The 26,371-nt window shown below is 40.3% G+C and overlaps 1 protein-coding gene across 23 annotated transcripts in view; it reads right to left on the minus strand.

Moving 5' to 3' along the window:
* Positions 1–26,371, minus strand: part of DOCK9 (dedicator of cytokinesis 9) — a 326,125-nt gene that overhangs the window by 169,541 nt on the left and 130,213 nt on the right. For all 23 annotated transcript variants that reach the window (XM_030567760.1, XM_030567843.1, XM_030567769.1 and 20 more), the window contains exons 6-9: positions 20,317–20,412; positions 18,516–18,650; positions 9,320–9,494; positions 7,987–8,054 (exon numbers count right to left, since the gene is read on the minus strand). In XM_030567760.1, coding sequence (XP_030423620.1) covers positions 7,987–8,054; positions 9,320–9,494; positions 18,516–18,650; positions 20,317–20,412 — 474 coding nt within the window. The remainder of the gene's footprint in view (positions 1–7,986; positions 8,055–9,319; positions 9,495–18,515; positions 18,651–20,316; positions 20,413–26,371) is intronic.

Below are 26,371 nucleotides of genomic sequence, written 5' to 3' on the forward strand. Positions count from 1 at the left end.
CTTTTAAATTCTATTTATCTTGACCAGGAGACATTAACTCTAAGAGGTATGCTGACATCTAGATAGGTACAGTCCAGGTGTTCTAATGTACAAGTGTTACACAACCTCTGTTAAAAAAATATGGTAAGCCTAACATTTTCAAGTTTATGCAGCTTGGCATCCAACTCCAAGAGACGCATATTTGCATTTCAGAATATTGTACATTATCATTATTTTTGTACGAGAACTCAATCTTCCTGTCCATCACATCCTGTTTAGCAATATTTCAATTACAAAGAAGACAACAGTTACAGGAAGCAGGAGACTTGGTGCTATACTATTCTTATTAAGGTCCAAAAACCAGCTAGAGAGAGCCAAGTGTTTTACATGACACCCCTTGATGTCTTCCTTTAGAGGAATGGTAGAGAGATCAACATATCAGATTCTCTGCTGCCAGTGTGACACCACTAGATAACTTGATACAGATGGAAAACAGAAGACAAAGACCCCCAGAGGAGCTGACTGCACAGAAGTAATCCAATCAAAACACAGTGAGTGCACTAACAAAATGGTACAAAATTATTCTGTATCTATTTCTCAGCAGGAAAAATCTATATGCTAGAAAGAAAATATTAGAGCAAGTTTTACAAGGTATCATTTAAGTAGCAAGAAAGAACTACACTAGGAGAGAATGAGTGAGGTATTTTCTGGAAAAAATATTTTGAGATAAACAATGCAAAGTAGACTGGATACATGGAATAACAAACCATCACTGCCCAAAGAAATAGTAAAAACAACATACCAGAAAAAAACCCTAAAACAAATATATAGACTAAGAAGTCAAAACAACTCCCATCAAAAGTTCATGGAAACAGGAAGTGGCATTTTCAGCTTTAGTAAAACTAAAACTGGCTTTAGTAAGCAGGTACAAAACAGACTTGAATACAAGCAAAATCCTAAAGTCATCTAGAGAGCTAAACATTCTTCTTTAAAGATTTTATATTCTAAAGAAAGAAAAAATATTTATAGTACCATCAAAAGATCAAGTTATATATTCATTTTCTAAATTGTCTTCCATAGACTAACAAACTTAGTTCCTTTGATTCTTTAGAACTATGTAAAGGAAAATTCTGTATTTAAAATTTGATTGCAAATGATGATACAATTTCATTTTCAGTATATTAAAAAAATGCAACTGAACTAGTCTCAAACCGAAGAATTATAGATTTATTTTGTTGTATTATTGGCCACGCTTTACAGACTTTGTATATATAAAGTAACTTTCGGCAAAATCTGTAAAATGATTCTCAACTTACTCTACAAAAGTGATGCAGACAAATGAAGGCAGCAAGACTGGTGCTGAGTACTATCCTGCTAATTTATTCTGATTGAATTAAGAAATGTAGTCTCCAATATCACTAGGGTGTTTTAGTAACATCATAATTTTTTTTTTGTAAAATGGGTACTAATAAAGCTAACACTGATGAATTTACTACCTAATTCTCACACAAAAATGCTATTGATTTATAATGAATTCATTCTCTAACACTATTCCCTTACATTTTAGAACATGGAACACGAATAGGGAAGGCTCGAAGTTGAGGCTCATCAGAGCATTGTCCAGGTTAAAGATGTTAACTGTTGGCATCTCTAACATGGTATGGGGTCATCTGCTTCAAATGCCTACCAACTTTCCTGTAAGAATCATCTTCAACTCTGATCCGATGAAAGCAAGATGAAAAGACATGCTCCCCACCCCCAGTCAGTCACCTGTTCCTCACAGGTATCCTACTCTGTAACACACCAAATTTGGGTCTGTGCAGACCATCATGGAGGAACATAACACGTTCAGTGGCGTCTACACTGTCCAACTTATAGCATGAGAAATAATCAATTACCAGCCTTATATAAACTACACGCACAGCACTGGGTTAACTGGCTTTAGCATAAATATGCTTCAGAACTTATTTGAATGTATTAAATTGTTAAAGAGAGAAATGTGCCTGCATATAAATCTTAAGCCAGGAGCTATTTTGCTTCCACAAGCAGAAAATGAAGGCACTCAATAGCACCTACTGCCCTGAGAGCTGCTAAGTTTTGAGAGCCCCTGGGCTATCTGGCTGCTTCCATCAGCTCTGTGGTACTGGGAAGCCATCATTTACCTTTACTGACTTCTAAAATTTTTTTTTTTTTTAAGAAGTGAAACAACTTTATAGTTCAGCTATTAAAGCATATCAGTATGCACTATTTTATTTATACACTTAAGTGCATAAAACTTTATACAATACCTGGTTAGGCTATTAGCAAATTAAACTTCTATCACCACACTATACTTTAGAACAGAGGCGGGCAAACTTTTTGGCCTGAGGGCAGCATCCGGTTTTGGAAATTGTATGGAGGACTGGTTAGGGGAGGGGGTTCTTGCCTGGCCACCACCCCCTATCCACCCCTCCCCCCTGGGACTCCTACCCCATCCAACCCTCCCTGTTCCCTGACACCCTCCCTGCCACCCCATGGGACCCCTACCCCATCCACACACACACACCCAGCTCCCTGTCCTGACTGCCCTCGGAACCCCTGCCCCTGACTGCCCCCTGCCACCCCATCCAACCTCCCCCCTTCCTGACTGCCCCCCGGGACTCCTGCCCCATCCAACCACCCCTTCTCCCTGTCCCCTGACTTATCCCAGGACCCTTGCCCTGACTGCCCCCTCATCAAACCCCCACTCCTTCCTGACTGCCCCTCCGGACCCTTGCCCCCATTCAACCCCCCTGTGCCCCACCCTCTGACCACCCCAATCCCTATCCTCACTCCTGCTTCCTGACCACTACCCCGAACTCCCCTGCCCTCTATTCAACACCCCCGCTCCCTGCCCCCTTACCACACTGCCTGGAGCACCGGTGGCCGGAGCCAGCCACACGGTCGCCGCCGGGCTCTGCAGCTGCACTGCCCCAGGAGCTCACAGCCCTGCTGCCCAGAGGACTGCACCGGCAGCGGGGTGAGCTGAGGCTGCAGGGGAGGGGAAACAGCAGGGGCAGGGCGTGGGCTAGCCTCCCGGGACAGGAGCTCAGGGGCTGGGCAGGAGGGTCCCACGGGCCGTAATGTGCCCATCTCTGCTTTAGAAGATTCTCCCACGCACTTATTTCACTACCCTACAGAGTTTTTAACTCTTCAGAGACAACAGACTTGTGGAGTTAGGAACTTCACAAGATGGTAAGCACTAAGCGAGGCAGCCTCCATGACAGCTAGAAAGAGTTATGGGTAACAGCAATATCTAATGTATATTTTTTAATTTTTCTAAATCAGCTTATACTAGAGATGCCAGCATCTGCAAATGAAGAAATTTTCAAGTGAGTTTCTAACTCAACTCAACTACAGACCTGCAATTGTGCCTCCACAGGCTTGGCCAGCTGGTCAATTGGCTGGTCAAATAATGTCAACTGACTGGTCAACTAACCACCTATTATTTGATTACGGTCAAATCCTGTCATATATTCCAGAAAGAATGCCCTGATACAGGTGGTGGCCTACCTTTATGATTGAATCATGGTGCCATCTGTTAGCAGACTTACTGAAATGTCTTGATCACTCACTTTACTACATAATAATGCTATCTACTGGGAAAGTTGAAAATCTTAATTGCCTAGAATCTTCTAGAACAAATGTATGTATTTGTGTATGTATATCTTCATTTGCATATCATGCCATCAATATACCTGGCAGTTTACAAAGCACATTAAACAAGTTAAAAGACAGGGTCTCTGCCCCAGAAAGCTTACTGTCTAAACAAACATATAGAAATTAACTCAGGAGGGAATGCAGTTCAGTCATTAAACCTCCACCACCCTCATTAAAGAGAAAAGGGAAAGAGACATTAACCTTCTTGAAGAATTGGCCTGCTGCTACCCAGAATAAGTGCACTTAAAAATGACTTTTTTACAACGCTATGTGTGTGTGTTATTTAATTTCATTTTTCTTTTCTTTTGTTCCATCTTGAATAATGTTCACATTTAAATGCTAACCTAATATTGTTAAAAATGGTAATAACTATTCTTTCATGTTTTATAACTTCATTTCACTGTGTTTTACATTTTTCTAACTTGAAACAATTCAGTTGTTTTTTGTAATTAGGCATAAGTATTGTTATAAAAATTGAGGCCTAGTAGGCCTATTTTAATAGTTAGCCTAACTGGTGAAAAGTGGATAAAGATTCATGAACTGTTACAATGATCTGATATAAAACTGTTTACGAAAAAATGTGAGAAGACGGAAGGCCTGACTTAATTTAAACAGTAAGGATCTACTGATACCACTCAAGGACTGTGTTAACATTATGACTGGTAAACAAGAGGAGCAGAAATCAATGAATCAAAATTGGTGTGTTGGAAATTAGACCTAACTGTGGACAAAAAGTGAGAGAGGATGAGATTATTCCACCTATCACCTTTTGGGGGGCCCTTAAACAACAAACAAAAAACAAACAAAAAAAAGACTTTGAGGAGGAGAAAAAAAATGTTTACTATCTCTGTGACTGGAAAAAAAACAGTTGTTGTGACACCAGACCTTGATATTCCAGTGGGGAAGCTTGACTTTTATTACTGCACCAGTGAGGAACCCAGCTTGACACACATGAGATCCCGCTCTCTTTTCCCATCCCACATGTGCTCCTTTCTGTCCCTGCCTTCCCCATCTTATTCCTGTCCTCCATCTCTTGGCTTTTCACTTGATCTTGAACTGTATTGTGTGGCACCACCACAATGAGACGAGACTGCCTATCCAGCTCTGCTCAGCCTGAAAAGGACCAGTAAATGAGAGTAACCTGACATGACTAATCATATGATGTCACTGACCAGGGACGTGAGCTGGGGTCTAGAGAAACAGCTGTCATGGCCAACCTGCCAGCCCAAAGCATCTGTCCACGGCTGACGAACCATCCTATATTCTGAGAATATCAACAAAAGGTGTATTTCCCTCATATTTACTATCCTATCTTTTCTCTCCCTACTGTGTCTGTTTTGTCTAAATCAGGAAAGTGACTGTCATTTCCAACTCGGGTCTGGGAAAGCTAATCAGCGTGTCAGAGCTAAATAGAAGGTGGAATAGATTATTAAACAAAGTGTTAACACGTTTCAAGAGACCATTCAAGGTGAAGTGGGAAGTTAACACCTCTGCAGTCATAGGTTAAAGGTGGGTTAGTGGTTACAGATTGTCATAATGAGCCATAAATCCAGTGTCTTTACTGAGTCCATGATTTTTACCGCTTCAAAAAGAACCTGAGACAGAACTAACATGGAAATCTAGAAGAATTCTTTCACCAACTCTGCCTCAAAGAATTCTCTCATAACAAAGATGATACCACCACAACTCCCACATCCCCACTGACAATCAGAAGAAAAAAGAATCATCTGACTGCACATCCCACAGTGGACAAAACGACATACTTGATCATTACACTCATTGCTTCAGGAAAAAAATTGTCTGAAATCCTTAAACTACATCCATGACAATCTCTCTAACACTGAGAGGACTGCTATACATTCGCTGAAATCCAACCACCCAATAATGATTACTTCAGCAGACAAAGTGGGTACCATTGTGGCCCTCAGACGTGATGACTACATCAACAAGGCCAACTGACAAACTCTCCAACACCACCTACTATGAAAAACTCAAAGACACCACACCTAAGAATTTAAGAATATAATCAAATCCTTCCTGAAACAACCCTAAGAGAAACTCTGCAACTTCATCCTCCATGAAACCACCCCGACGACCTTCTACATGCTTCCCAATACACACAGACAAAGGAACCCAGGCAGATCCATCAGATCTAACAATGGCATTCTTACTGATGGAATGTTGGGACTCCTAGAAGTCATCCTCAAACCACTCACCACATAAAGGACCAGTTTCCTCCAGAACACAACTGACTTCCTCCAGAAACTCCACAGCATTAATAACCTCCCTCAGAATACCATACTTGCCACCATGCATGTCAATGACCTTCCTACCCACTAACATCCCTCATAACAGCATCACATCCCACCTCAATTATCCACAAGACCATGGAAAAACACTAGATTATCCACCCCAAACATATTACCAAATTCAGCCATTTCTCCTCACCCATAACAACTTTACCTTAAACAACGAACTTTGTCCAAACCATGGGAACAAATATGGGTACTAGTATGGCTCCCCAATATGCTAGCCTCTTGATGAGTGATCTCAAGGAAAAATTTCTGGACAAATGTACCACAAAACCAATCATATACCTGAGATCCAGTGATAAAATATTTGTCCTCTGTACAGATGACCTAAACTCCCTCACAGACTTCCACCACAACTTTAACCACCACCATGCATCCATCAAGCTCTCTCTAGAACACTCCCATGCTAGCACCAACTTCTGGGACACCATGATCAGCTTCAGCAATAGAACTCTACAGACAACTATATATAAGAAATCCTGGGATCACCAAAACTAATTTCACAGATCCAGTAACCACCCCAAACTTACCAAGCAATTTGTTGTCCACAACCAGGCACTCAGATGATATAAAATATGCTCTGAGAAGAAGGTCCACCTTAACATATTTAAAACCCTCTTCACCAAACAAGGGCACTTCCCCAAAGAAGTGGATTACATCATGGAATGGACCACACAAATACCCCGAGAGAACCTCCAACCACACATAATTGGTTCTCATCTTCCACCACACAGTGTTCCATTAAACAATTACAATCCATACTTGATGGGGATCCCATCCTAAAGAAAATATTTCCTGAACTCCCTCTTCTGGCCTTCAAATAACCTCTCAGCCTCTCCAAGGTCATCATCAGAAGCAAGCTCCCCATAGTCCAGGACCCACCAACTCAAAGAGGCACCAGATCCTGCCACAAACACATGCAAAACCTGCAGACATATCTCCACTGCTATGATGGATCAGTAAACTCCCCCTCAACAATCCTTTCAAGATCCATGCATCCTACACATGCCTCACATGTGGTGTACCTATTCTAGTGCATCAAATGCCCCAATAGCAACAATGTGGGTGAAACCAATCACTACTCTCTCAAATGAACTCACACAGAAAAATGATAAGACAAACTTCATATGAACGACAGGGCGAACATTTCCAAAAACAATTACTCCATATCTGACCTCTCACTCCTCATCCTCAAAGGAAATCTGCACAACACCTTCCAAAGATGAGCCTGGGAGCTTAAATTCATAATTTTGTAAACACTAAGAATCATGGATCAATAAAAACACTAGATTTATGGCTTATTATAACAATCTATAATCCACTAACCCTCCTTCATCCTGCAGTTTCAGAGACGCTAACTGCCCATTTCACCTTAAATAGTCTCTTACAGCATGTTAGCTTCTTATGCTAAACAATCTATTTTGTATTTTAGCTGTAATCTTGTATTTTAGTTGTCTCTCCTTCACCAACAGAAGTCGGTCCAATAAAAGATATTACCTCACCTACCACACTTTTCTCCAATAGTCAATCAATTTCCATTTCAAAGATCTTTGCGTGATTTTGATTATTTTCCTTTTATGTGTTTCAATCAATAAATTTCTAACCTTTGGCATTAATTTATAGTGGGTTTGCCATGGTATTAAGAAGAATGAGATCTCTGTATACCAAACCTGAACCTTGTTTAATGATGTTTAACGTTGGACAGTGACTGATCACGTTAACACCTTTAACTCATTGGGCCCATATACTTCATTCAAATTAACATAACAGTATCTATCTAAAGCTTAGGCTACTGGAGACTAAGTCTCACTCTTTTTTTATTACTGTTGTTATTGTTCTAATAAATAAGTACTTTAAAATATTTGACCATTTTTCACATTATTTGACAATATCTGACCAGTCAACTGACCGATTATTTCTGGACCAAAAGCCCAACCTTGTGCCTCCATAATTATTAAAATGAGATCTCACTTATTTCATTCCAATCACTGATATGAGCTTTAAAGGAATATACTACCTTGGAAATTTCAGGAAAGTAGCTATCTATACTGGATAATGAGCTTTCCATTTTGCTTTGTTCATCATCTGCAATTACAAAACAGAAAATTTTAAAATTAAACAGCCATTAACAACTTCAGGAAAATACTTTATTTCCAACAATTACATTATGACTGTAATTACTACTTCATCAACAATAATAAATGTTGATATCAACAAAAATAAGGAGCAGATAATTGTGTGCCATTGCCCACTTTCTCATTTTGATTCAGTGACTTCTGTGTTCTTTCCTGTTTGTTGGAGGGTGTAATGCAATTGTTGCAATTCCATAAATGAGTAGTTTGTACCTTCTTTTCCCACATGGACACCAAATCTTTTACCTAACAATACACACAGGGTTAAAGCCTGATTAAAAGAAAGGCTTGTGTACATGAGAAAGTCACACCAGGGTAACTTTTTTTTTTTCAGCAGAAACTGTCTGGGTCCATAGATAAGTTGTCTTATATGTTTATCTTGCTACCTAAATCATAAAAGTCAGACTGCTTTCCAATTGACTCAACTGTTTTGGAGGGAGATATATCAATGTAAGGTCCATGTGGAGGCACTGTCATCCTGATATAACTACACCAACTCAGTTAGTCCTCCCACTGCTATCCCACATTGCACCAGTTCACACCTAAAGCAACCTGTCTAGTTACTTGCACACACTACACTGTCTCCGAGTCAACTGGACTGGATGGACCTTCTCCCATGCGCTCAAATGCTGCCTGAAGTGGTCCAAAAAAATTTGTTTGTGACTCATATTCATTGCAAATGTATCATCACAACTACACTCGGGTCTCCATGCATAAATGGCATGGTCTACTGAGAACCAACTGAATTATATGATATAGCAGAAGGGATCATGGGAGTTTAACCCTAAGTACCACATTGTTCTGAAAATTAGCAAGAATGCATGGAGCCTAGCAATAGCCTTTGACCCCGTGTGTTACCCACACAGAGCGTAATGCACTTAAATACAGAGCTGTGCTGCGTGGATACAATACATTATAAGTGCAGTAGCCTAAACAAGTTCATGCACAGCAGTGCATTATTGATTTAGTTATACCGTTTTAATTAAATCAATATAAACTAAATTGGTGCAACTTTCTCATATAAACAAGGCTGAAATGGCAAAACTCATTAATTTCACGAGGACAGGATAAGGCCCATGATCTACAGTATTACACAAAAAGTGGAAATGATGAAGGCACTAGCCGCCAAGCATGACAAATCCTTACTTTAGGATTTTACCTACACCGATGTTGCTCAAATAAATTTATTATACAGCCACTAATAACAATACTACTTACCTTCATGAGATTCTCCATTTCTTTTTTCTTGCATTGCAGCTTCAAAGTTTAGTTGGAGAATTTTGTTTAAAGTAGTTATCCATTCCTCCATTTCCAGTTCACAGTCGGCAGCTAGAAGATAACTACTCTTGTCTTGCATCTTGAGTTCAAAAGCAAAACGTTTCACTTTGTTGTTCTACAATAAAATAAAAAGACCTTTCCATATTAGCCAGGTTTTTCCACCTCCCTCTTCCTATAAACCAGGACAGGAAACTGTCTTACAGAATGTTTTCTGGGGTTCCTCTACGATTAAAAAAAATATATACTGGAACACAAGTGTAATTTTTCTTTTTCTTTTAAAGTTATGCTTTCTTTTTTCTACAGCTTCATCTTTGGAAAGATTTTTATAGTGTAGTGACAGTCTAAACCAGTGGTGAGTAACCTGCAGCCCACAAGAGTAATCTGCTGACAGGCCACCAGACAGTTTGTTTACATTTGCATGGCTGCCCACAGCTCCCAGTAGCTGTGGTTCTCCGTTCCCAGCAGCTGTGGTTCGCTGTTCCCAGCCAATGGGAGCTGTGTAAGCAGCATAGGAGGCAGGGACATGTTGGCTGCTGCTTCCCACAGCTCCCATTGGCCAGGAATGGCGAACCACGACCACCGGGAGCTGTGGGCAGCCGAGAAAATGTAAACAAACAGTATGGCAGCTTGCCAGTGGATTACCCTGATGGGCCACACGTGGCTTGCGGGCGGCAGGTTGCCCTCCACTGGTCTAAATACTGAAAGCAACTTAATTTACCTAGGCTTTTGTTTCCTGCCATTGCCCTATTGATGATTTCAAACTAAAAGCAAATGCAATGTGCAAACAGGTAGCACTAAAAATCTCAGTCTACAGGTATTTATTTAAATTGCGTGAATGTCTTCAGTAATAAAATTTGTACAGTAAAAGTTCCCACCTGTATGAATGTCATAGATCAAAGTTCAGAAGCAGGAAACGACCTCACTAACATTTTAGATATGAGAGCCCTTGACACACTGGCAAATAAAGACCAAGAGGAGTGATCTGTTACAGTCGTAAGTCAACTTTTTGAGTGCTCTCTTTTGGCTGTACTTTTTCATAAGCAATGTGTTCGGGAATTAGTCCTGCTTCCTCACTTCCCCAAACAATGCAGCCACCTGTTCTGTAATTATAATCAAGACTTCATATACTCCATGGCCAGCTTCACCTGCATTCTGCAAAAACAGCCTTGGATTCTCTGGTGCAGCCTATTGGAAATTCTGTGGTTGCTTAATTTTAATTAAAAATTTACATTTAATGAATTAAACATGACTATAAGTAATACAATTACTACAATAGCCTTGTTTTTATTTTTATATTAAATTCAATGTCCCCACATTTTCAATATATGCCACAGATCTTTATTCTGATCACATAAAGATAGAGGTCTTAGAAAGAGAAGCTAGAGGTTTTGGCAGCAGAAAAAGTAAGGAAAGGTCAGGTTATTCACTGTACAAGGTAAGCGATCTCTCCTCCTTCTTTAAGCAGTATCCCTTATGGGTGGTCCATTTCAGGATGTGTGCGTGCCCGTGCACTCTTGATCAAAGAATTTTGTCAGCAATGTCCACAGGCCCACACCTGTGTCCTAGATATCCTTGTTCCCTGGGGAGCTGATCTGCTCGATGAGCAGTGTCTGATAAGAGGTGTCCCATGGGGAAGGAGGTGGAGGAAGGGGCCATGGAGAGGAACTGTACTGCTCAGCCCAATCTGACAGTGTCTAAGACCCAGCTGTTGGAGATAATCGAGACCCGAGCATTGTAAAAGCAGGCCAGGCTATCCTCAAGGTGGGGGAACGACTGGGTGGAGTAATGACTGGACCAATGCTCTGGACAAAGGAGTCAAAATGGTGCTTGCCCTGTGCCAAGGGAGGGCATATGGAGTCCTCAGCTTCAGCCCGACTGCTTCCTCTTGTGGGATCTATCCCTCTTTCAAGGGTACACTCCCAAGGACTTCAAGGTAGCCCTGAAAATCTTGAAGGAATGCAAAGTGTCAGTCTTGTCCAAGAACAAGACTTGGCTATCAAAGGGCAAGTCTTCAATGAATTGCTGGACATCCAGAATGATCCCAGATGTTTTGCAACCAGGAAGTCCTCCTCACAGTTACCGCCACAGCCACAAACCTGGCTGAGGTGTCCACAACACTCAGGACAGAATGCAAGAACATTTTGGCCATCAAGCAGCCTTCTTAAATGAACTCCTGGAACTTCTCAAGTGAGGTCTTGGGCAACCGTCCTTGAATTGAGCCCTACTGACCAATTAAGGAAATCATACTTGACCAGCAAAACCTGTTGATTTGAGATCATCATCTGTAAGGACAATGAGGTATAGATCTTCCTGCCCAGAAGATCCACCTAATTGGAGTTTTTGTCCTTGGGGATAGACCTGAATCTTCCCTGCTGTGCCCTGTTGTTTACCACCATTATGACCATCGGGTGATGTGAAGCGGGAAGATGACAACTTCAACTCAGAATCAGAGCCCTAGGATCTCGGTGTACATGCGAAAAGTCAACACCAGGCATCACTCTAGCAGATCTGTCAGTGCCAGATCCGATTGCGCCTCCTCCACCAGGCGATTGACGAGGAGAAGTTCCCTAGCTTCCTGAGTTTGAGGTAGGAATGAGCAGCAGATGGAGCAGCTGGCGCCAACATGGGCTTCACCAAGACAATAGAGACAGCATTGATGCTTGTGACTCACAGAGAAGGAGCGCTGGCATGTAGAACACCTTTTGAAACCAGCTTGCCGGGACACAGTTCCCAGGATGAGGGAGTGCCCCGCAAAAGGAAAAAAGTCCAACAGAGGAGATCTAAATGACTAAAAACTGTCAGACAATTATATACAACTAGAAAAACTATTTGTAGAAAGAATGGACAAGAACTCTTAGCAAGCTAAGAGCACCGAGGAGCAGCAATTCTGATTCTAGCCATGCAGGAGAAAGAGGGAACTGGAGTGGCATCGACCCACACAGACTCTTAAAGCCTAGGATGCATCACATGGCTGACACATGTCACACGTGCCTGTCAACAGACACTACTATGAGCAGTTCCAGCTCTAGCACATGGCATGCATATGCACCCACATCTGGAATCCACATAGAAAAGAAGAATATCTAAGTTATATATTGACCTGGCTAAGTGGGATTGGAAGGACCCTGTATTTGATGGAATTTGTTTCTCGGGATTAGAAGGACCCTGTATTTGATGAAATAGGTTTTCAGTAACCACTCAAAGTCTAATGTCTGGGTGCTGAGCCAAGAGCTAGAATGCCTAAGGAGACTGCATTTTTGGCTTCTTGTTAACCAGTGTGGTGAGACAGAAGTTCATTTTTGTTACTGGCTTGGGTAATGACAGAGTAACCACCGGTTTATGTTGAGTCTGACCTATTTCTCAGAGGTCTGTCCTCAATTTGATATTCTCAGCAGTGACTCACTGAGGCATAGTGACTTATTTTACAAGCTCAAATCAGCGTGGTACCTAAAAGTCAAGTTCTGGACTTTTCTTGTCGTACATTCCTGTTAGTAATTAAGAATTTGCAGTCCAAATTCTCAAGTGCCTTCAGTTGCATCTACCCAATCTTATAGTCTTCAAAGATGCAGCACAAGTGTGACTGGCAAAAATCTGCTTAATTAACAATTATGTTAATATATGAGCCAGAAAAGAATTAACTTTCTCATAGCTGTGCTGGCTCTAAGAAGTTAACAACAGTAGAACTTTATTTCTGTTATGAAAGTAAATAGATACAATTCCAGATAAACAGAGGCAGCAGCTGTGTTGACTAACATGCTACCATTTTTTTAAAAGTCACTACCTTGACAATGACCACAGTTTAAGGCCACGTCTTATCCTATCCTGAGCTGTGCAGGTCACCAGAATATGAGTGAAGGAGAATAAAAATATTTAAGTAGTTTCCTTCCTCCTTCTTTACCAAGGACAGGGGAAGGATGCTGGGGTCCAGAACCAGTGCAAATACACAGCGCCTCCCTACAGATGACACCTGCCCTCCTATAAGATGCCCTGGAATATGCCACTTTTCTGGATGTGCTCTTTTGGTCTGTTTTGTGGCAAGCACTGGTAGGGGAGGGGAAGAGATATACAATGAAATAATTTGGGAGGAACTCTGACGGGATCTTTGTAAAGATTTCAGAAACCTCTCAGTGTTTTTTAATCAGAGGGAATGACCTGGGCCTTAGTTTGCAGGGCATTAACCTAAGAGACTAAAAACAATTGACTCATTTGGGTTAGATTATTTGTATTTTTATTTAAGTGGTTGAACTACATATTATATGGGCCTATAGTCCATTTGCTGCATGTCACCCATCAATATTATATATATACTAAAGGAATATTTCATCTCTATTCTCAACGTTTTTATACAGTTAATTGAAAAACATTGCAGCATAGGCTCACCAAGATTTTTCTCACTAATGTAAGAGCTGATAAGATTAAAGCAGTTGAAATGTGCTCCTTACAAACTTCATAAATAAAGAAAACTTGGTTTTGATTATTTTAAGTTTGGGTGTACAACTCATCATTTTTAAAATTTGTTTTGGTTGCATCTCAAAGGCCATACTCAAGATTGGGGGTCCATTGTGGAAAGCACTGTACAAACACACAGAAGGATCCAGTCCTTGCTACAAAGAATATCTGATTTGAAACAAGTACTCTGTGCCTCTATGCTACAAAGACAGGTATGTGCTTAACTTTACACACTGAGTATTCCTATTAATTTCAATGGGACTACTCATAGTGCATTAAGTTAAACATGCAAAGGTGTCTTTGCAGGATTTGTTGCAGATAAGTTCTTTGAGTTATGGACTGTCTTTTCAGTATATGAGCATACAGTTCCTATCGAACTGAGGACATGTTCCCCAACTGGGCCTCTAGCTAATATTGCAATACAAATACTAAAATGTATCAAGTGCATACAGCAAATTATTGTAGGCAACAGGGGAGGCAGGACAAGATTAATAGTAATAAAACCATACATCTACACAGGGTCACTGTGTGCACAACCTCATGGTCCAAAATAATATGAAAGGTTTTTTTCCTCTAGCTCTCAAAACTGCTTTTTAACTGAGCTATTGGTTGATTTCTTCCTGGCTTCTCAGCAAAAGTGGGTATTGATGAGAGATTTCATGTTTTTGATATTTTACTGTTAGTATAGTTAGTTAGTGGCCTTTAAATCCCAAGTGCCAAGACGAATTAGTACGGATGAATGTCTTGTGCAATTTAATTGATTATAAACTTGCATGAGTCAAAAGTGCAAATCTTAAACTGATGAATATATGTTTTAGTCTCCCAGTAGCAAGACAGTACTTAAAGTTGTGTCACAATTTTCTATTTTACAGATTCTGTACCTCTGTTTCACCTTTTTACAGAAGTCTTTTTTGTAAACACGCCATGAGGAATTTCCAAATTTCAGCCATTAATAATTATGTATGGCATCATCTCCAGTGTGTATTTTGTCTGAATGTTGTTTTCAGGAAATTTGGGGAAACTGGAACACCAGAAAACCCTGATTTTTGCCTCCCCCCACCCAATGCACAATTACTGTCCTCTGCCACTTCCTGAGCAGCAGTACTGAGACATCACAGATTATCAGTCACACTCTCACTCCACTTCACTGGCATTCTGGGAAGTATCACTAGGGCCAGGGCTGTCATAGCAACAGCTGTCTGTGATAACTGATTTACATCAGACTACACTAACATTATTACAAAGAAAGGTCACAGAACTGTCATGAAAGCATATTGTGTTTTCAGAACCTCGCACTGTACTCCTTTAGTTTGTACTGTAGTAAGTTACGTGATTTCTTTTAAAAGGGTAATTATTTGCTACTTTCCTCAAAAAGGGTTAAATGAAAATAAGATAAAATTACACCTCCTTTTCATATATATTGTTTATATGCTTCTTACAAACTGGGGGCTATAGTTCTTTTAATATTTACATTAAAAAAACCAAGAAACTATAAAAGTGAGTCTCTATTCACTCTTGTTACATAATTTAAAAGAATTATTATTTAGAAGTTGCAGTAAAACTGAAGTTTTGTTCATGAATATAGTTTACTTTCAAAACATTGGTCAACATGACAGTGGTAAAATAAGGAACATCACAAAGACAATAATGATAAAACATACATTGAAGACAAAACATTTGCAAGTGCCTTATTTAAACAGTACATATATAAAATATTTTCAATTTAAAAACTAAGAACATTCACAAATTTTGTTTAACATTAATTAAGTTTGCTTTTATTAATAAACTAAACCATAAAATCAGGAAATAATTAAAAGGTTACAAGAAACACTTGTTAAGAAATGCCAGAATGAATGTTGCCCATGCAACTTTAATTCAGCCCTCTTCTATTATGATAGAAGATTTAAAGATTTTTTTTTTTTTAAATACACACAAGACCCTAGTTCATTCAGTGTACACATGGATCTACTCTGAGGATCATTCAGAGATTTGGAGTGAAGGAGTATGTTGTCTGTAGGATCCCTGCCTCCTTTGCTGCAGAAGGTGGAAGGTTTGTAGTGGATGAGGCAGGAGATGCAGAAAGAGAAAGGACAGCCTCATGATTAGGGCAGTTAAATGCTGCTCTGGAGACTTGGATTCTATACCTGCTCCTGCTATCGAGTTCTTATGTGATGCTGGACAAACTACTTACACCAAAACTTTCATAGATAGTCACTTCTGTGTGTAATTAAAACTATACCAGAATGCATACACACAAGGTGGGAAATTAAGGTTGCATGGGCAATGTTCATTCAGGCATTTCCGAACTTCAGAGTGCTCGTCTTTGCATCCTTTTAGTCCTTAACTTTGTATTTCCTAATTTATGATTTAGTTTATTGCTAAGAGCAACCTTAACTAAGTATTTTGTTTGTGAGACAAGGTGGATGAGGTAGTATCTTTTATTGGACCAACTTCTGTTGGTGAAAGAGACAAGCTTTCAAGCTTACACTGTGTTCTTCAGGTCCAGGAAAAGTATTTAGAGCGTCACAGCTAAATACAAGGTGGAACACACTGTTAAGAATACAGAGTTAACACATGTTGCAAGAAACCACTCGAAGTGAAGTGGGCTGTTAACACCTCTGCAATCATAGATTAAATGGTGGGTTCATGGGTTGCAGATTGTTATAATGGGCCATAATATCCAGTATCTTTACTGAGTTTATGATTTTTAGTGTCTATAAACGTTTTTTTTCCCCTTATGCTAGTATAATTTATTTTAAAAAGAGTCTACAGGCTTACAACCTTAGGTGCAACAGGGAAATGGGGGAATAAAGGCAGCAAGAATATGAGAGTAACCCTCTGGACAAAAGTGCTTAAGCACTCCACAAGGAACTCCTATCCAAGGCTCCTGAACTACAGAGTTGAGACCCTGAGACAGGATTTCAAGGGAAGATACTGTAGAATGGGCAAAAGTAGAGGCTCCTCAGTCATTCACAAAAAACACAGTGAGGACCTTTGTTGGAAAGGTTCAGGAGGGAAGAGGAATTTGCTGCAGATCAAATTTCTTCTTGTTTGATTTTATGTTAATTTCTGATAGTAAAAAACTTTATAATGGTAAATACTAATAATCTTGACTAAAGCAAGAAGGAAAACTCTGCCATCATATTTATGAACTATTTCTGTCCTTTGGAATCTAAAGATTAGGATGCTGAGATTTTTTTTTTTTACACACACTAACTGGGGGGGCAGGACAATGCACTCAGATTTAAGTTTAAGTCACTGGGGCCAAAGAGTGAGGAACGAAAGAGTTTGGTTGAAAGGGAGGAGAAACATGTCACTTGGTAGGCAACCTTTCCTTCCCTATATTGTGTATGCTCTTTGACACTTCTCTATGCACTATATATATTCATGGTGAAAAATTCAAGCCCATCTGTTCCTAGTGGGCCCATGTGCCTCCTCCACTGCCAGCTGCTTCCTAGTGAGTCTTAGTGCTCCACCATGCTATGAATTATGGAATATTCTAGACTGCACCCTGCCATCTATATCACAGTACCATAATGAGAATCAGTGAAAGGGACTTATTGTTTAGGGCTTCAGGCCCAGCATCGGCACAACTGAGCTAGAATTTATCGTCATCTTCGTCACGGGTGACAAACAGTTACGGAAAGACAGGGAAAGAGTGAATAAGAGGAAGAGGTACATTGCTAAGAGGGCATCATGGCCAGATGTCTATCTGCCATCTTTTATTTAAATGTGAACCAATCTACAGTTTCAGTAGGTTTACCCTGGACTAACTTTCTAAACCAAGATAATATTGGTATATCACTATATCTGATCAACTTGATGCATAAGTAATTGTGTTACAACTACAAGGTTTTTACAGACAAGTTTACATTATTGATTTATTCAAATATTTTTTGTGCTATTTGAAAAATAATTTTGGGTGGAACTTTTTAAGCCTCTATACAAGTTTATACAAGGAAAAAAGGAAATACATATACAAAATAATTTATAGATGTATTCTTTCCACTAAGGTTACTATGTCCAGATTTAGTAATTAATGCTAAGAGCTTAAAAACCCAGTTATCTCCAGGTCTGCTCTGCCTAACAAAACAGATACATGCTGTACTGTAAACATATAACACAACTCCATGAAAACAATCCTCTGGCACTTGCTACTAGCAAAACTTTTTGGCCAAAGAGTTATATCTTTTCTTTCAAACATTTATTTTTAAAAAGTAAAAAGGTCAAGTGAAAGAATCTGGAAGGGTGGCTGTGAATATGATGCAACTCCCACAACTAAAATCCCACACAAGAAGCTATGCAAAACATTCTACAGCCCATGTAACTATACAAATGTAATAGAACTTAATGTTACGCTTTCATTAATTTTCCATGCTTTCTTCATGTATTTGTCTTGCTGCTTGCCTCCATGTGTTTCTTATGAACATATCACATAAATCAGTGACTTTGTCCATTTTCAGAAACAACCACTTTGAAAATTTAAAACACAACCTACAAAATCTAACTACTTTTCTTCCTAACATGTAGCGCACCTGTCTGTTTCTGTGACTATGTAAAATGTATGCAGTATGTGTTTAATAATTATATCCCAGGATAATTGTGTAGATTTTTGAAAAATTCTGGTCTAAAATTCATCATCTACACACACAATATGTAAAAAAACAGACTGTGCAGTTATATTTACCTGAACCACCCCCATACAAGAATCCAAAAATATTGATCCTTTTGGCTCTTTAGATATTTTCTCATCTTTGTAGAAATTGAGATTATATGATCCATCACCAAGCTGGATTAAGTGGAAAAATCTTCTCTTAAATGACTAGGTAAAAAAAAACAACGCAATTTTAACAGCAGTACTATTAATTTCATATTTCAAAATTCATACACTTAAAATCCGTACCATACTCCTCACTTATCGTCCTAGTTATGTTGTTGAAAAATACAACTTTAAGCAAAACAATGTTAAGCAAATCCAATCTCCCCATAAGAATTAATGTAAGGGGAGTGGGGAGGGCGCTAGGTTCCAGGGAAATTTTTTTCACCAGATGAAAGACATTATAAATATATACACGGTATACATTTTAAATAATTTTAAACAAACAATTAAATATTGTACTCACCAATGATGATTGCGAAGCTTGGTTGAGGTAGGGGCGTAGCAGGGCTTGCCCCGTTCCGCCCGCCCAAGGCTCCTGCGGGGGGGCAGGACGAAGGGTTGGCCCATTCCGCCCCCGACCAAGGCTCCTGCGGGGGGGCAGGGTGAGGGCACGGGGGCTTGGCCCATTCCACCCACCTGGCAATCCAACTGGGGAGCAGGGTTCCTGCCCGCTCCACAGAAGGAGCCCCGGGCGAGCGGAACAGGGCAAGTCCCTGCACCCCAATGCAGAAGCCCTGGGTGGGTGGAATGGGCAAGCCCCCACACCCCCATCTCACTCCACGCAGGAGTGCCACGTGGATGAAATGGGGTAAACTCTTGCGTGCCCACCCCACTCGCCTGCTGCAACACCTGGCGGGCAGAGCGGGGGGAGCCAAACAATGTTGTAAGGCAGAGATGGGCAACCTTTGGCATGTGGCCCATCAGAGTAATCTACCGGCGGACCATAAGACGTTTTGTTTACATTGACTGCACAGCCCCCCACAGCTCCCACTGGCCACAGTTCACCTTTCCCGGCCAATGGGAGCTGCGGGAAGCCAGGGGCCAGAGAGCCATGCCTGGTGACAGTTAAACAAAATGTCTCGCAGCCTGCCAGCAAATTACCCTGATGGGCCATGTGCCGAAGGCTGCTGGCCCCTGTTATAAGGGAACATTGCAGGACTTTAAAGGAGTATGTTCTCTAACAGATCAGCGTCCATAAATGAAACAACGTTAACTGGGAGGACATTAAGTGGGGAATTCCTGTACTTGTTTTAATTATGTAATACACCATCAGTACACATAGCTTAAAGACAGAATTTTTTTTCTGTTTAACCTATATAAACTCTGCAATAAAATTACATCCATTTAATTTTCCAACAGGGGAAAGTTTCATTATACTGAAAAAATAGGGATGGGAGGGAGCAATTTATGAATGGTATCATGATATTGGTTGTAAGTTTAAAGATATTTTTAAATCAGCCCCAGCACTTAAAAACTAAACACGTATAAAACATACATTATATAAATAATAATATGAATGACAATGGATTTTAAGGTTATATTCTGAAGTTTCTATAGAAAGTGCATCATGGAGTTCTGAAAGTGACTAAAAATGACACCTACTTTCTTAGGAGACATACTTTAAGAGTGCATGTCTTCAGGAGTCTTCTCTGCTTAATTTTATATTTTGCTACTATAAGGTAAGCAGAAGCTTCCTCTTCTTCACCCTATGTTCTTTTTAACAAAAGCAAAGTATACACATCTACTTTTCAGAGAAGAATCATACTGAAATAGTAAATTTCTATAAACAGTCATCTTTTAGTGTGGCACAGGACGTTAGTAAACTTACCCTCATAGTCACACTGATTGCACTATTCATATTGCCTTTGTACAGCCATCCTTGTTTAGTTATCCCACCCTTCTGAGATCCTAGAGATGCTGCATCCTAAAACAAAATTGCACAAACTGAAACTGCTTTCTATCAACAGTTGTTGTTATAGGTTATCGTAACACTTTATCAACTTTCATATACTTTTTACAATTGAACTTACAATTAGGGTAAATCTGTAGCCCAATTATCACAACAATCTTCAAAACTCCATTTTAGGATTTTACACTGTTGCCTATTACCATTATATCTTAGCACCTTTCACATAAAATCCATTAGCAATAGTTAAGTCCTTAGTGCATTTCATGAATCCTGATTGTTTTCTATTTGCAGGGTATAGAAACTTTGCTTGGGTAGGGTTGGTTGTTTTTTTTTAATTTTAGTTTCAGGTCTAATTTGTTGTTGTTTTGGGAGGAGGGAATGTATGTCAGTATTGTGGAATGTCATTCTTGTTATGTTTGTCAAAGAGAGATGTTTTGCAGCATTTCCTAAAGATGGTCACACCACAGATTCATTTACTTCCTCTGGAAATTCATGCCACAGGTGGATCCTCTCCACCACAAATGATTTGTCCCCAGCTTTCACACACTTTGGAACAATGAATATTGGAAGTCCAGCAGACAGGAGCATAGTATTCAAGGATTCATGGATGAAAATACGTTGTAAATGTAAATAGGGCTTGACCCATTAATTGCTTGGAAGATTATGACCCAGGACTTAAATGAATACCAGAAGGAGCATGGGCCTGATTTGTTTTCACGTAGCACAAACTGGGAGAGAGGGGAAAAGGGAATTGGAGATATACCTATCTCCTAGAACTGAAAGGAACCTCGAAAGGTCATCAAGTCCAGCCCCCGCCTTGACTAGCAGGACCAAGCACTGATTTTTGCCCCAGATCCCTAAGTGGCCCCCTCAAGGATTGAACTCACAACCCTGGGTTTAGCAGGCCAAGGCTCAAACCCCTGAGCTATCCCGCCCCAACCAATATGCATGTGAGAATGCCTGGAAAATTCTTCAGCTATACAAAGCTTTAGGGACTGCAAACTTGAGTGTCCCAGATGACATCAGTTGTCCCAGCGTAACATAAGAGATGAGGTACCTCAGATAAACAGAACCCAAGCTATCAAGGGCTTTTGGGTTTAAAACCAAAACCTTGAATTGCGCCCCAAAATTAATTTTAAAAGAGAACATTCTAAGGAGCACAAATGTAACAAGCACCAAACAAGAAGCACTGTTAAATAAGTCACCGCTAGCTGAAGCTTGAATGATCTTCAAGGGTTGCATCACATATCAAGTTGAGGTAAGCTATTCTGGTAGGACAAAAGAATGAATGAATAGGGACTAGAAGGAGTAGTTTCAGCCCTCTAGAATGGCATAGAGAGGAGGAAAATACTCTTTGTAACATATTTGGATATCAAGAAGTAAGCCAGCTATCAAGTGGGCATGGGATGGAAGTTTGTATATCTACAGGGGACTGTTTCAAATTAACATGGTTTTGTATCAGACACAAAAACAGAACAATAATTATTCTTTTAAAAGCTCCATTAATGTGCATATTTATTCGGGCTAGCAGCAGCCTACACGTGTGCCAGGAGCCACAAAAATGTGCACAGAGGGCTGCACAATTAAATCTTAAATCTTTATATTTATAAATGCCAGTAAGCATGATTTTATGGTGGTGGTAGTCCAACAGTCCCCCAAAGAACTACTGTTCTCTCTGGGTAGGTCTCTGTTATTTCCTTTTCTCACTGAGGAGCTTGCCTGCTCCTGGTCAGGCCCCTAGTCCCAGTCACCCATAGCCTGTTGCGTCATAGGAGACCTACCATCAAATGTTAACATTCAGTAGCCCGACTCAAAATCTGGTAATTCCCTGTCCACTGCTTTGAAAAGTACTTGGGTATCTCAGCACTAGTATGTTATAAATACCTCAATAAGTCATCTGGGGAACACTGTTTCCAACTACAAGCTCCCTCTTTTCTCTGGCACAAATTAAAAGAGAAGGGGGTATCTAAGGGCTTGTCTACATTTGAAATGATACGGCAGTGTAGCTGCATCACTGTAGCACTTCAGTGTAGACACTACATACGCCAATGGGAGGAATTCTCCAATCAGCAGAGGTAATCCATCTCCCTGAGATTCAGAATTCTTCCATCAACCTACCACTGTCTACATCAGGGGCTAGGTCAGTTTAACTACAGCACTTAGGGGTGTGGATTTTTCACACTCATGAGCAACTTAGGTGAGTTGACCTAACTTTTCAGTGTAGACCAGGCATAAATTCTGACCTAAAACAACTTTGTTTTTCTAGTTCCAGGCCTCTGTTGAGCTGAGTTTGCCAATTCTGCTGAACTGTGAATATCTTTCTGGTAGAAATGGAATTATTGCGTTCACCTAGTCAATCATTTGAAAGTTTGAACTCAGGTCTCCAGAGGAGAAAAGCCAATGAACTTTTACACTGCTCCATCTGTTAATTCAAAGGAAGGCAAAGTCCCTGGCCAACAGCACAATGCTTTTGCATTGAAAATTCGCTTCCTGTTTCCTACAGATTATAGGCTCATTTCCCCATTTGTATTGTTGTCGCATGCTAGGTTTGTGTTTTCAATGATTTTTCCACAATAAGATCCAAAGCCTACTCCTGAACAGATTACTGTTCCAACAATCACCCACACACTAACTTCATTCCTCACTCTCAGGCTGATTTTAAAATTCACCTACATCAAACAGCATTTGCCATCCGTTGGCTCAATTGCTTGAATTATCCAAATCCTTTTATTACAACATGCGCGGTTTTTTTTTCAGATTTGATGACAATGATACTTATTTGCTCTTCGTTCAATTTTTCCATTATCTGCAAACTTTTAATTTTGTTTTATACATCCCCTGTAAAATGATTTTTAGATAAAGCAACTTTTTTTTACCCACAAAAAAGCCTGACAGTCCAAAAGAAGAAAAACCTCTTGCTTTATTTGGTCAGTTTTATCCACGAAGTTGTGTATCATTTGGCACTTTTTTTAAGTGCCCACTGAAGTCATTTTTTCTGGATTTCTTTTCCTATTACTATTATTTGTAGAGGCATTTATGTATAAACAGACATCTTCTATAGTGACTGCCATTCCAAATTTTATTATACTCCAGTATTTGAGTTCTAGTACTTTTCCTTCACCTGTTTAACTTTAGTAGGAAATACAGTAACAACTGCAGCAAAGTTTATTTTTTCTTATTCACACTAGAATAAGCTCCTTCGCCACCTGATTCATTTAATGGTATCTAAACAGCTTTTGTGGTGATGAGCTGTGGTATCAGAAATGCTAGACTTCAGAAATAATAATATTTAGGTCTTATCTCAAAGAACTCTAAAAAATATTCCCATTTTACAGATGGGGAAACTTGGGCATAGTTAAGTGACGTGACTTGCCCTAGGTCACGAAGCACATCAGTGCTGAAGCAGGAATGGACTTCAAAACTTCTGACTTCTCATCCAGTGTCCTATCTACTGAATCACTATGCTTAGATTATTGCACCACTGAGTTAATCAAAGACTGGTTCTATTTTACACACATAATTAGTGATTATGAGTATTTTGGAGATTAAAAAACACTATGTAAGTAGTGAGCATTACTATCAGCAGTACTTATATCAGAAATACAAAATTGAGTTAGCTTACTTGAAGGCTTTCGCATTACTATAAGAGATTTGAAATATTTGTGAGACAAGAAGGCATCAGCTTCAACATTCAATACCTTGTGCTAAAATATACCACGGTAAAAACTATGTAGTGCAAACAGTCAACAGAAAGAGTTTGTTTGTTGAAAAACATATTTTGAAATTTGAAACCTATAAACCAGTTGGCACTACTGAAATCACTGTTCTCAGGAAGCAGAGGATTGGAAGAAAAATAAGTAAAAAGGTTTCAGCCACTTTTGATTAGTTCCTGCTTTCTCTGACACTCTCAGAGCTGGTCTACATACAGACTTACACCAAAATAACTAAATATTTTACCTCTTTGTTTTATTTTGTTACTCTGGTGCAAATGTGTGTGTGTGTGGACATTCTTATTTTGGAATAAAACTGTTCTATTCCCACTTTGCTTCAGTTGTAAGTTAAACTGAAATGGAACATTTATTCCAAAATGAGTGTTCACACACACAATTGCATGAATGCAAATGATGTGAATTAAGAAGTTTAGTAATTTTGGTGCAAGTTTGTGTGTAAACCAGCTCTCACCAGTTATAATCCCCTCACCTGCAACATAAACCCATTCTCTCTGCTATCAGAATTTCTCCTCCATACGTATGACAGACATTGGGAACACAAGACTAGTTAAAAACCAGCATCCAGTGCACTTACAGATTTCCCACTTCCAAACTTTTTTAAAATCTAAAGTGACTATTCAATTAAATCTCAGTTTTTACTTGATATAAACATTTAAGAGAGACTACTTCTAATGAAATAATCTTACAGAATAGAAAAAGAGTTCCTCAGCTTTGTGACTGTTGTTCTTTGAGATGTGTTGCTCATATCCATTCCAATTAGGTGTGCGCACGCTGTATGCACGCTTGTCAGAAGATTTTTACCCTAGCCACAATAGGTAGGTCGGCTGGGCGCCCCTGGAGTGGCGCCGCCATGGCGTCAGATATATACCCCTGCCGACTCAATGGCCCTTCAGTTCCTTCTTGCCGGCTACTCTGACAGAGGAGAAGGAGGGCGGGTTTGGAATGGATATGAGCAACACATCTCGAAGAACAACAGTCACAAAGGTGAGTAACCGTCTTTTCTTCTTCGAGTGCTTGCTCATATCGATTCCAATTAGGTGATTCCCAAGCCTTACCTAGGCGGTGGGGTGGGAGTGAGATGTTGCAGAATGCAAAACTGCTGAGTCAAAGGCTGCATCATCTCTGGACTGTTGAACCAGAGCGTAATGAGAGGCAAAGGTGTGGACCGAGAACCAGGTAGCTGCGCGATATATCTCCTGAATAGGTACATGAGCCAGGAAGGTGGCAGATGAAGCCTGAGCTCTGGTAGAGTGAGCGGTGAGGTGGCTCGAGGGAACATGAGCCAAGTCATAACAAGTACAGATGCACGCCGTCACCCAAGATGAGATCCTCTGGGAGGAGACAGGTAGGCCCTTCATTCGGTCTGCCACCGCGACGAAGAATTGGGGCGTTTTATGAAAGGGTTTTGTGCGCTCAATATAAAATGCGAGCGCTCTATGGACATCTAGGGAGTGCAATTGTTGCTCCCGTCATGATGAACGTGGCTTCAGGAAGAAGACCGAAAGGAAGATGTCCTGGTTTACATGAAAGGCCGAAACCACTTTAGGAAGGAATGCCGGGTGTGGTCACAACTGCACCTTGTCCTCATGAAACACAGTATATGATGGGTCCACCGTGAGAGCTCGAAGCTCAGAGACTCGTCTGGCCGATGTAATGGCTACAAGGAAAGCTGTCTTCCAGGACAGGTATAGTAGCAAGCAGGTTGCTAACGGCTCAAATGGGACAGACATGAGTCAGGTTAGAACCAGGTTGAGGTCCCAGATTGGGGCGGGGCGTTGTACTTGGGGGTATAGGTGCTCCAAGCCTCCTTGAAAAACCTAGAAACCATAGGGTGCGAGAACACGGACCGGCCACTTTCCCCTGGGTGGAAGGTAGAGATGGCCGCCAAGTGCACCTTCAGTGATGATATCACTAGGCCCTGCTGTTTGAGATACCAGAGGTAGTCCAAGATGGTGAGGATCCAGGCCTCGGTGGGAGTGACATTCTGTGTTTTGCACCAGCAGGAGAAACACTTCCATTTGGCCAGATACGTTGACCATGTGGAAGGTTTCCTGCTACCCAAGAGTACTTGTTGTACTGAGGCAGAGCAACATAACTCGGACTGGTTTAACCACGCAGCAGCCATGCTGTGAGGTGAAGGGACTGCAGGTCCAGGTGGCAAAGTCTGCCATGGTCTTGAATTATGAGGTCTGGGCCAAGAGGCAGAGTAATTGGGTTGGCTATCGACAGGTCGAGCAGCATGG

Source organism: Gopherus evgoodei, chromosome 1 (genome assembly GCF_007399415.2).
Source record: "Gopherus evgoodei ecotype Sinaloan lineage chromosome 1, rGopEvg1_v1.p, whole genome shotgun sequence".
NCBI lineage: Eukaryota > Metazoa > Chordata > Testudines > Testudinidae > Gopherus > Gopherus evgoodei.